The sequence below is a fragment of the Argiope bruennichi genome, chromosome 11 (assembly GCF_947563725.1).
Source record: "Argiope bruennichi chromosome 11, qqArgBrue1.1, whole genome shotgun sequence".
NCBI classification, from domain to species: domain Eukaryota; kingdom Metazoa; phylum Arthropoda; class Arachnida; order Araneae; family Araneidae; genus Argiope; species Argiope bruennichi.
The window spans coordinates 34,815,404-34,828,761 of record NC_079161.1 but is presented as its reverse complement, the minus strand read 5'-3'; the positions used below and the strand labels follow the sequence as shown (position 1 = coordinate 34,828,761).

Genomic DNA, 13,358 nt, shown 5'->3' with positions numbered 1-13,358 from the left:
ATTAACATTTTCGAATATGTATATTTCATGTGGTATTTCAAGTACTTTAAATAAAAAATTGTTATATCAATATGTCATTCAGCTCCACTGGACTTTCAGTTATTAGCAAAGAAAAAGATATCCCACTCTAACTGTTGATTAACAACTAATTTCTAATCCAGAGGGCGGTAATCTCTATATCTTTCAATGAATAATTGCAGCTCTTTAATTCTACTTAATTTAAAAATTTATGGATATGGACATCTGTCAATCTTGGATCTACATATTTTTGTGAACAGGCATTTTCAAAAATAAATTCATTAAGAAATAGGATGATTAGCACAAGTCTGCTATCTAATTTGAAAACATAAGCAATATCATTTTTAATTACAATTTTAACAAACTTTCTTGAGAATTTCAACAATAGAAATCTCAAAACTATAACTAATTTTATAGTTTATGAAGTGTATATTGTAACATCAATTTATTGAATAAGTTAAGCAGATTATATATATCTGAAATTTTACAATATTTGATGGAAGATGATCATTTATATATAAGAATGCTTAAAGACACTTATTTTTTACTTCAATAATTATGCTTTATAGCCATAAATATGATTTTTATAATGTCGAGAATAAATAAAAACAATTGCAGTACCTTTAAGCAAAGCAAAAATCATTTTAACAATAACACTAAAAACATTTCAGAAATTTTTAAAAGGATATAATTTAAGTTTTAGAATTATGGCTTCATCACTATTATTTTGATTAACTAAATTCTAAAAACGACTCTTACAGAAAAACAATTTGACCTCTTGCTCTAAGCTACTAATAATATGCAGATATTTTCAGTTAAAAAATGCATTGAATTTTTTTTTTTTTTTTTTTTTTTTGTGCAATTTGAGACAATAGATGTACTGCAAAAAAAAAAAAAAAAAAGAAAGAAAGAAAGAAAGTTACTGACCCTTTTAAATTATATTTAATAAAATAAAATAGACAAATATTTTATATAAAAAAAGTTCTCCAATGCAACAGAAAGTGGCTGAATTGTGATGTTTTGAATTACGTTATTTTAAGTCAATTTAACGATCAGTTAAAATAATAAATTCAAAACTTTACCAATCAGTCAATTTTAATTGCAGAAGAATTGAATCTCATTTATTTAAAAAGTTTGTGTGTCATCATTTTGTTAAACATAATAAAAGGCAGTATTACACATAATTTTGAAAGGAAAAAAACTGCTGTTAAACTAACTTCTTAATATAATATAATCATAGTAAAATATAACAAAAGAGATGAAAATAGAATAGAAATTTTTACCTTTTCAGTTAGAAGCATCTTTTATTACATTGGCAACTGGATAATGTAATTTTATACTTTTCAGAATGCATGAATTCCTGGTTACCAGAGTTTTTTTTAACTACAAAAGCATCCAATAATATTTAATGCTTCCATTAAAACTTTTTGCTGAGGAGCATTTTAAAAAATTCATTTACTTTAGCTTCTTTTGCTAAAACCACTTTTAGTCAAAAGTGTCATTATTTATCCCTTCACTTTATGATATCACTTCTTCATTAACAGAAAAAAAATTTATGACTTATTTTATATTGTTGAACAAGTAAATGCGTATTCTCAAATTTCTAGACAATTTTGAACTGACACATGCTATCCATAAACTGACACATGCTGCCCATAAATCAGATTTTGAAATGTCATTATTTTATCCCTCGTAATTTATTTCCGTCGCCATAAAAAAAAGGATGTTTTTAATTTTAATTCACAGATCTGTGCTTTTAGTATTATAAATTTTAAAATTATTTAAACGTGTTCTTTAAGTTAAGCTGGGTTAACAGATTAGAAGATATTTTACTCTATATAGAGATAATTTATATGATGAGAAATAAAAGAAAACAGCACAACATGAGAGAAAAAGCACAAAGCCACATTCAGAAACAATTTAATAAGACTTATTCACGGTCATGAACAAATCATTTTCATGCCCGATAATTAACAGCAATAAATTTACCAACATCAAAATATGAACATTCCATTGAGTAAAACAAACTAACAGGCATGTTCTGTGACAGTGCAGGATCTAAAGTTAGTTTGTACATACAAAAAAGTATTTAACACATTTGGTTAACAATTAAATCAGTTGAAGCATCATAGATTCATTCACTGTTGGCTTGTATTGGCATCTGCAGGTCAATTGCTGACAATCAAATTCGATTCTGTATATGCTTCAGCTTCATGAATTAGTATCAAAGATAGAGGTAAGCTGCAGAAGCAGTACATATTATTTGGATTTTTCTGGATATGGTAGTATAACTTTATTTACAAAAAATCTATCACTGGTTTCTCTAGGCATTGAGAAGTGTAATTTGAGTGGGATATTTGCAGGGCTTGGCAGAAAAATCCATTATTAAAGACTGGAAGGCCACTATAACTCATTTGACCGTCCCCTGAAAGAGAAGAATGCTAATAAATATATGATAATAAATTAAATTAATATTTTAAGTACGCCAAGATTTAAACAGTCACAATGTGATTTATTTATAAAAAATTTATTCAGTACAAAAAAAAAAAAAAAAAAAAAAAAAAAAAAAGACAATGCTTTTCTACAAAACTGAAATTCCACCAATTTAAAATTCAGAATGCTTTAATCATCAGTTAATGAGAAAATAATTAGATTTTTGATTAGGTACAGGAAAAGTTAAGGAAAATTTAATCAAGCATCAATTAATCAAATTATAAAATAAATTATAATCAGTTTTATTGTATTATCAGTTTATTACAATCAGTTTTTATGAAATTCCTTATTTAAAAGTCATTCCTAATATGAGGAATAATGGAATATGGAATGGTTCCTCAATTAAAAGTCAATTTAATTTTCCTTTTCAATGCATTTTTAACTTAATATTTTAATAATATACCTTTTTAATTTTAGTAATTTAATGAAAATGTATGTTTCATGATTTTTTTAATGTAAATCAAGTTTAAAATAACTAAAGTAATAAATGATTAAAATCATTAAAGCTTAGATCATTCTAAAATGGTCCAAATTCCAAAAAAAAAAAAAAAAAAAAAAAAAAATCGACCATAAATATTTGTAAACAATTTCCTAACTAATAAATCAAAGCATTGAATTATTATGATGGGTTGTAAGAAAACGATAAAATTCAAACTACAACATCAAAAATTATTTTAGAGGACATACCAAGTGGAATAGCCAATTAAATGATTTGTTAATATTCCCATAAATAATAAATAAACTTATTTATTATTTAATAATTCAATGCAAACATACAACAGTCCAAATATTTCAAAATTATAGAAATTATATCTTTTACAAATTTATTTGGCAATTAGGCTAATAGTTTTATTTTAATTGGCTGGATAGCTGCCCCAGGCATTTGCTTAGTCAGAAATCAGCCACTAAGAAATAACATCATAAAATTAAGCAATTTCTGTTTTCGGACATGCAAGTTACTTTTAAATATATTTAAAACAGAGTATGAAATTATTAACATAAGCACCATCAAGTTTAATCTGTACTGTCAATTTGAATTGCCATTGATTGCAATTTTATTGCAGCTTGTGTTCAATTACAAACCATTTGCCTTAAAAAGATTCATTATTTTCATCTTCCAAACATATCATACATACATAAATTTTAATTCAAGTCAAATTAATCACAGAAGCTTGAACCATTCTAAAATTCAACAGAATCTAAAAAAATTTAATTTCACTAATTGAAAGAGTTTTTCAAATTCTCAAAAATCAAGCAGGAAAATATTAAAATAACCAATTGTTAAATTTTAGAAAAATGAATTGATGTAGCCTTAACAAAATTCCTGATACATGACAATCAAATATGGCTGACTTTAAGAATTGGATAAAATGACCATCTCCATCAACATTATGGATGTACAGCTTTAAATGTTATTTAAAATATAACTTGTTTTGTATCTGAATATTTATTAAAATACCTCAAATTAATTGTTTAAAATCAAAATAGGAATAACTCAGTAAAACCTATTTTTCTGTTTTTAATACAGAAACATACAAATGTAGCACATAATATTGTGTTATAATAAAATTAAGTTTCTAATTCAATATTTAACTAGTACTGAAGAAGGGTTTTGTTTTTGTTTCCATATAGAAAGTATATTTTTTAAATACATATTACTATCTGCCATATCATTTTATTATATTTCATTTCATCGTTTTTAATTATTTGTTATAAATATTAAATGCAATAAAGATTCGGAATAATTATAGGAAAATATCAGTTCATTAAAAAATGATATAAATCTAAATAAAATTACAAAAGAAATAATTTTCATATAGTAAAATCTTTAGTGTTTATATCATATCTTTTACTTATTCTCTTAATAAAAACTCAAGACAGAAATGACATTTAAGAATTTTAGAAGACCTTTCTAAATTTCGACTATGCACTAAAGAAATTTCAAAACTTTTAACTTAACAGTTTTCCCAAATACTAGTTAAAAAGCACATAATTTCACTTAAGTAAAAGATAAACAAAGGATATATATAAGTTTGATTTTAAGCATCCAAGTTACAGAGCTAAAAAAGGAGGGGGGGGACCTATTCAAAATTGTTTCTATATACAAAAAACTAATCAATGGTCTGCATTCAAAAAATTTTCCATTTTGCACAATGGCATACATAATGTACTTTGAATGCACAAAAAAGAATGTACTGAATAATAAACCATTAGGAATGTTTTTATTTTAGATTTTAGCTTTTCATAATACAAGGAACAAATATTTGTCGAATTCTGGTGTTTTTTTTTTTTGGCCAACCTTACAAGCAGTGATGCAGATGCTTGAACATTTCCTTATGATTGAAAAACATCTGCTTTATGATAGCAATTGTTCTGTGGTTCGGACAGAAAATACCAATTAAATATAAACCTATATTAATCTGATATTGAGCTTAATCTAACAGTATTAACTTTAATAGTATTAAGTGAAATAGTGGTTATTAAATCAACAAGCAATTGGAAAGTAATTCAAGAACCATATGTTCAAAAAGAACTCTTCCTTGGAATTTGAAATGCTATGCACAAATATAGTCTCCTATTAATAAAATTAAAAAGTAAATAAAGCCTTAAAATTTTTTTTAGCAAAAATTCATTTAAAAAAACCACAGTAAAGAATAACATGAAACACATTATTAGAAAAATAGCATTATTACATTTTTCTTGCCAATTTTTCAAAAAAAAAAAAAAAAAAAAAAAAAATATCTAATAGGTGCAAAATTTATTTTCTATGGAAATTCAAATGATTAAAGGGTTGAATAGTTGTTTTTTTTTCCCCTTCCTGTTCTGTAATAAATTTTAATAGCATTTTTAATATTATTCTAACATATATAATGTGTTATAAAAATTTATTACGTTATTTCACAGAAAATAGTATTTCCCAGAAAGAAAAAAAAAAAAGAATTGCAATGCTTGAATGATCCTTTCAGTCAGAAAAAAATTATACTTATATTAAACAAGCTATTGTAAAAAGAAAAATCAAATTAATTCAACGTTATTCAGTCAAAATATTCTAAATGGTTAAGCATGCAATATTTAATTTTCCCACTCATAATATATTATTTTAATACAGATAATTATACAATTATTTTCTCTCTATGATTTTTGGTAAGTTTAGAAAAAAAATGGCTACATTTATTATATTTTTATAGCAGTTCCTGATCCCTACCTAAGGCAGCTAAGTGCAACACTATTTTCAGCCATTAGACAAATATCTGACCGATCACATTCGGAGACACTACTTTATTCAATTGATGCAAGTTATCAAAAGAATTTAATTTTGAAGCAAAGCATCAAAAATGCATGCTTAATAAAACAACGTTTTCATATTCTTCCACACTTCTTTAGAACATATCAAAGAGAAAGAATTCAAAATAAAATTTATATTTAAATAAAACATTGTATAATGAAAACCCAATAGAAAGATTAAAGTTGAACTTGAATTATTAAGTAATTTAGGAGTAAATTATATATGTAAAACGTATTTTCATAGTCAAATATTACTGATATCCATTAAAAATACTTTGACTTGTAATGAATGAAAAACTGAAATGAAAAAAGTGGATATTGAAAAAAGCATTTGTATATTAATATTATAATTCCCAATCATAATATTATAATTATAATATTACTGTATTTAATTATAAGTATTGCAATTATATAGTTGCTGCTATTAATAATAGTTATTTGGGAAACATTTTAATTTCAGAATTCTACAAAATATACATAATTTTTTATGCTTATGATTTTTATCCTTCTATGTACAAAGAAATTTAATAATTACAACTGAAAGGAATAAAAATAACTTTTACATCAAATATCATGGTTCTTCATTAATTTAAAACTGGCAGAATAAAAATTTGAAAAGAAAAATCTAAATCAGCACAACAGAAAAAGCAACATTTAAACTAAAAACGATATTAAAGATTTATTATGAACTCTTACTTGTTATATAGATATGCACAGTTATGAAGTTATTAAACACAATTTTTAATAATTAAAGTAATAAAAATCATAAATTTTAAATTAATTTCTATAAATGGATAAATAATTTTACTAACTACCATAAGATTTATACATAAAACAAACACTAAAAACTTTATAAACAAAATAATATATTGCATTAAATACAAAAACTGTACACTTCAGAATCCATGCATCTCCATGTTCAAAGTGAAAAAATTTAATGTTTCATGTTTTAAAAAGTGAGAAATTTATTTTAGGTATAATATAAAAATTTTTTTCAAATGAATTAAGGCCCTCAAAAAATTATTCATTTATGATCACAGAGTGAGTTATAAGGAACATGTATATTAATTCCACAAAAATAATTAAGAAATTAAAAAATTTTTAGCTTTGTCTTTAGATTAATAAAAGTTCAAATTACAGACAATATTTTGGTATTATGTTAACAAAGATATTCATGAGACCAGAGAAATTTGAATTAGCCAAGTCCCATTGCCTGTAGACACTTAAAAATTCTAACACAAAATAGTAAAAGCCAAACACATTATTACAACTGAAGCTACTTACATAAAGCACTGGTGTGAACTGGACCGTTTCTTTTAATATTCTTATAATTCCCTTAACCATTATTATTCCAAATTAAATTTCTGTGATAAATAAATCAGTGCTTTAGCAATTTAGACAAGTCTTTTCATTTAAAAAGAAGTAGATCTGAAAGAAGAAACCCATATTATCAGTATTTTAATTTGTTAATATTAAAAATGTCTGCATGTTTTTAGACATTGATTAAACAAGTGTTTTTGGCATTTTGTAATTTTCAGAGAAAAATTTTTAACAATAAAAGATTTGCTTCATAAAAAAACATGTAAATATTTACAACGATAAGCAAAACTAATGTTCTTTTTCTAAAGACAGAATTTATGAGATCTTTTTTTGGAATAAAAATTTGTTTAATTTACAAAATTTTGTAAGAACATAAAACATTCAAAATAAGAGAGTAATGTTACCTAGAATATAATATTGAAGAAAGAACTTAAGATGTCTGTATAAAGGTCTCAGACCTTTATGAAATATCAGGTAGAGGACTGTTTTCTCTGTAGAATTTTTCTGATCAGTCTAAAAATCAAAATAATCTTACAATCCTTTTTAGAATTTGGTTATTTTTTGAAATTTTATGGTATTTTGTTTGTATGCAGTAAAATCATGAAAAGTAGTAAAGGGTAATTTATTTTGATGGGTCAGGAATTATTTTATTAGATCTACCAAAAATAAAATATTAATCTAACATAAAAATTGAATAAATATAGGAGGTTTGTAGGGAAAAATGAAACAAACATAATCAATTAAAAAAGGACAAAGGAAGAAAAAACATTCAATCATTTAGCATGCTTAAAAAATAAAAGCAAGATGATTTTGTAACTACACTTTAAAAGTAATTTTTAAAGAATTCAAACGTTTAGCCAATGCATTGTAGACTGGATGAAACCAATATATTTAATATTTTAGGAATTTTTCCCCCTCTTTATTTTATACTTAAAATTACACTCTTAATTACGAAGCAGTGATAACAAAGACAAAAGATGCATTTAATATCAATGCAAGCAAATACAAATTACAGTAAAAAAAAGCGAAATATATTTTTATTTTTTTTAAATATTTATTAAAATTAAAGAAAATTTTGCAGTTATAAAAATGATATTGCTAAATAATTATTGGTATCAATAAAATGGTATAAATATGGTTTTTGCACAACAATATGCTGCCAAGCTTTTGTAAAAAACGAACAAATCTTTTAATTCCAAAGTTTTCTCATTAAATTTTTGAAAAACCCTTTCTTAGCGAGTATCTACTATTCACAAAGTAGTTATTTGCCAAATAAGATAAATATTTAAACAGTTTACCCAATAGAATATTAAGAAAGATTTTTTGCATCATACAAGATCCTATTTCAATAACCTATTAGCTACTAAGCACTAGTAAAATTATTTTATTTAATTTCTTATAATCAGAATTACATGACAGACACCATGGTGCGCAGAGATCAAAACAATAACAGTGTATATTTAGAAATATGATAAGTTTGTTAATTTCTAAAGTGCAAAAGATATTAGTTATTCCAATCTGGAGCAATGGATGAATTTACTTTTAACAGAACAGACAAATAAATATGAATAATCAATTCTCAGCCAATTTCATCAGGAATAAGAATCCAACCATCATGTAACAGCTCAAAAATGACATTGCATATATTAAAGCTTATAAAGACTACTTAAAAAAAAAACTAAGAAAATTAAGAATTCTTTTTAATTAATTTTAATATTTGATTTACTGGTAACAATAAGCAGATTTTCAACAATGAGAATGTGATGAGGTTAACACAGTTTTCCCTTTTTTCATATTTTTCCCAACTACCAGAGGAATAGAGGTGTAAACTAGAGAAAAGTTAAATAGTCGGGGAAAATTTCTGGCGATTTGATGAACTAAATAAAAAGATATTGTAAACAATAGAGAAATATTAAAGCCTGGCACAAAAATTTAGAATTATAAAATTCCATTTACTAATTCATTGTACAAATTTATAAACTACACTTCTGCAAAAATTTAAATCATGAATGAAATAGTAAAGATCTGCAGAATAAAAATACAGCACAACCTCAAAAATAAGGACATGCTATTTTAATTTCAAAATTTTAATAGGTTATTGAAATATTGTTTTCAAATAATCTGATATATAAAAAAATTAAGCAAAGATAACATATCTATTTATCTATTCCTTAAAAAAATCATTTGCCATTTGAAATGGACAATATATACATTAAAAAGAATTAGTGTTGAAAACAATATTGCATTCTAAACTGCAGAATTGCACTATAATAAGAAAAATTATAAAAAGTAATCAAAATTTAAAAAGACTTTTTCCTAACACTTACTTAAACGTGTTTTATTTAAATTTTCAAATTACCTAAAAATTTAGAATACAGAAATTAAATCTTTTAATTCCAAAACATTATAAGTCTTTATCACAAAATGAAATGCACAATTCCAGCAAATATGCCAAATTTATTCCTACAATGCTGCTAAGCTAAACGATAAGAATGAAATAATCTAAGGAAAAAAAGTCCGCAAGTTCATCTCATTACATTGAATTTGAGAATTGCATTCCAGACAAAAATAACTTTACTAAATAATGATATTTTGGCTCTTTGAGTAAGAAAACTTCTTTGAGAAAATTATATGATGAAATTACATTGTAGGTCATTCATTTCTGGGTTTCAGAAACTGTACGAAGCGCAAGCAGAAATTAAGAATAATTAATTAGACCACAAAAATCGAATGCTATTCTTTTTTTTTATCAGATTCTGTTAACATTAGCACTAATTAAGAAAAGGATCTTGACTTAAAAGATTTCACTTATTTTCTTGATTTAATTCCAATTTTTGATGTTAAGAAAATTTTTATTACACAGAAAATGCACAGTGCATGAAAAAAGTTTAAGCAACCTCGATATAAAAGAAAGAATTCGTAAACATACAGTGCAGAATAATAAAATATATTTTACGGATACAAAACAAAACTGATTTCCATAAAGTACAGAACTTCCCTCAATATTTTAAAAAATTTTAAGTAATTGTTCTAATAAGAATAATTTGATTTTTTAAATGATTCATTAAATCCAAAAATATTAACATGGTTTTTTTGACAAATGTAGTGTTGTATTTTATTCAATAATGAGCAATAACTGGATAAACATAACATTTAATAAAACTTTAAATATTACAACAGCGACAACATCCAGTTATTAAACAATGGAATGCCTTTATACACAAATATATATTCAGCATAGATATGAAGTACTTCATGTAAAACAAAATGCCAGCAAAGTTCAAATGCAAGCATAAAAAAGTCAAATTATAAAATAAACAATTGCTTCATTTATTGTTAAATATTTAAACTACTATAGAAAGAAAAATGATATGACAGTCCATTTAAAGCTAACAGATCTCTTTCAAAGCTCAATAATCTTTGATTAAAATTAAGAAAAATTGATTTGTTATTGAAATAATTTTTTTTAATAACTCAAGAGATAATGAATATTTATAAATAAAGATAATTTTTAAAAGAAGAATCTCAAGATTTTTGAAACAAATTACAAATGTAGACTGAGAAGGACTTTATAGAAGAGGTGATTGGGATTAAAATAAAACAATGCCAATAAAAGAAAAAAAAAAGATACTATTTTGTTACAAAATAATCTATTTCTTATGATGATTAAATGTTAATTTAAAATTCTATAGTAGTTCTATTTAAAAATCTAATTCATGTTTATTTTATGCTTTTTACATCATTATCAACATAACAAAACTATAAAAGTTGGATAAAATACAGAGAAAATATAATGGAATGAAATGTAGATGAAAATAAGCCAGTCATTTACATGAATTACTGATAAATATTTACAAATATGTTCCTTCGATATGATTACAAATCGAGTTGAATTTACATATTGTTATTAGGAAAAAATGCATATAAGATGCGTCAGAATAAATTCTTTTATTTAGGAATTTTAGCACCAAATAAATTTATACATGAAAAGATAGGGGTTTCACAATAAATCAAATCAATGGAAATGAAAAAATCGAAATTAACGAAATTGTTAGAAGAAAATTTCACCTTAATGAGTACACAAAATTTTAGTATTTTAAAATTAGAAGACTGATCAGTAAGAAAATTAAAAATATATCAGATATACTCTTTCTTAAATTGGACAAGTGGGGCAATTTTGAGTAATTTTTCCTTTTAATTAGATTAAAAGAGAAAGACGGATGATAAGAGGTTTGTTGTTTGAAGACACATAATCATATTATAAAATGAAGCATGTCTCAATCTGTTCCCCACCCTATCCACCTCACTCCAAAGTATCTGAATATACAAATGATAATAGATACACTTTGATTTTTAAAAAAAGAAAAAAAAAAGTTTTTTTATAATTTCCATGAAAAGAATTCAAAGGAAAATGCAGAACTGACGCAGCAATTTTTTTAAGTTAACAATATTTTAGATTGTAGATTTATTTCTCTCAGTTGATGAAAAAGTGTTTTATCAAGTTTGCATTGCTAAGTTTCAAACTAATATCATATAATATATTTATTCTATATCTTTAAAATTTCTTCATTAAAACCCTTTTAAATATTAAGCATTTTAAATTTTAAACAAGGAATTTGTTACAGGCATGCAAGTTAAGTTTTCTGTTTCCTTAACTGTTCCTAGTAAAATATTCACCAAAAAAATAATCTATTTCTTATGAATGTAAAAGAAAATAGACTTAAAAATAATAATTTGCTCCAATGGTTTTTCCCAATTTGTATAATTTATGAAAATAATCAATTTTTAATTAGAGAAGCAAAACGTCTACAATAAATTTTTAGTTATATTTTAAGAATTCACTTTTCTTTAATGTTGACTTAATTTGTCATTCTCTAATAAAAAAAAAGGACTATATATTTTCAAAACATTAAACTTCTAATTAATTACTATGTAAACCTAAAATAATCAGTTTTCTTATCTTCATGAAATTTTAAAAAATGAACTTTCTTTAAAAAAGAAATTTCCAGTATTTGTTGGATAAAAACTTTTTCAAAAACAATTATCTTTATAAAAAAATCAACTGTTTTATAAAAGATCTTTGTAACATAATGAATCATCCTGCAACAACACCAAAAAAATTCCATGAAGGAAAAAAAAAAATCTTTAAACCAAATGCATACCAAAACAACTATAGAATATATTTAGGAGGAAGAAGAGGCATACTAATATTGGTCAAGAAGCGAGACAGTCTAATGTAGCCCTGTAATGATAAACATGTTTTAAAAAAATGAAATTTGCAAGCACAAAAAATTATCCCTTATTGCCATACCTGTACATATCTTGTTAATGTACAGGTATAGTAGAAACAGATATGGCAGACAGAGGATGATCATTGTGAGATTCTACAATACCAATTTACAGTGATCATATGCCTCAAGGCAGATATTAAATTAATACATTCAGGATCTCCATAAAGGTAAAAACCACAATTTGCCAGATCATATATTGAACTGATAGAATATTCTTTAGAGATGAGAGATGAATATTTTCATATTTTTTTATGCGAGTCAACCATTATTCAAGAATAATATTATTCAGCCTTAGATAACCTGCAGTATATTTTATGAGAAATAGCACACATGAGGCATCAAATATCATCTCAATATTGCAAGACTGCATGTTATATACCTGACAGGTCAAACGATTAGCCTACTGAAATGGACACTAGTATTCCAACTCACTTTTAGCTCTGGCCTAATATAATCGAATTTCTATAAGTATGATAGATGTAAGTAAAAAAAAATAAAATAGTTTCACAATAACAATGAACTAAGAAAAGACAGTCCAAATTCATAAAATCAATAATGTCTCAAAAAATATTATATTAATCAAATCAACCAATTTCCTTTCTTCAGAAAAGTAAACTATATATCTCTCTCACTCTCTTCTAAAACACAGGACACCAAAGAAGCCAAATAAGGAGAAAACTCCATAACAAAACAGAATATCAATTTAGTGTATATACTTCAACTTTTCATCACTTTGACTTATCATAACTGAATTACAAAAACTTCAAAATAAAACAATATTCAACATGGTATTTTTTATAAACATTAAGAAATATTGCTAAAGAAACTCAACAACCTGACAATAATACTATAAAATTTTAAAAGCCCAGCAAGGAGGAAGATTTACATTCATGCCAAAGTTACATATACTTTGAAATTTTATGTAACTCGTTACACCTCAAATTCATGACT

At 24.5% G+C, this 13,358-nt stretch overlaps 1 protein-coding gene across 4 annotated transcripts in view; it reads right to left on the bottom strand.

The window, feature by feature from the left end:
• Positions 1–1,922: 1,922 nt before the first annotated feature.
• The window catches only part of LOC129956983 (protein-L-isoaspartate(D-aspartate) O-methyltransferase-like), a 33,543-nt gene continuing 22,107 nt past the window's right edge, over positions 1,923–13,358 (bottom strand). The window contains exons 8-9 of one of the 4 annotated variants that reach the window (XM_056069071.1): positions 7,521–7,629; positions 1,923–2,443 (exon numbers count right to left, since the gene is read on the bottom strand). In XM_056069071.1, coding sequence (XP_055925046.1) covers positions 7,587–7,629 — 43 coding nt within the window. In that variant the 3' untranslated portion in view covers positions 1,923–2,443; positions 7,521–7,586. Of the gene's footprint in view, positions 2,444–7,080; positions 7,225–7,520; positions 7,630–13,358 lie in introns of those variants that run through there. The other 3 variants (XM_056069075.1, XM_056069072.1, XM_056069073.1) reach the window with 3 other exon arrangements.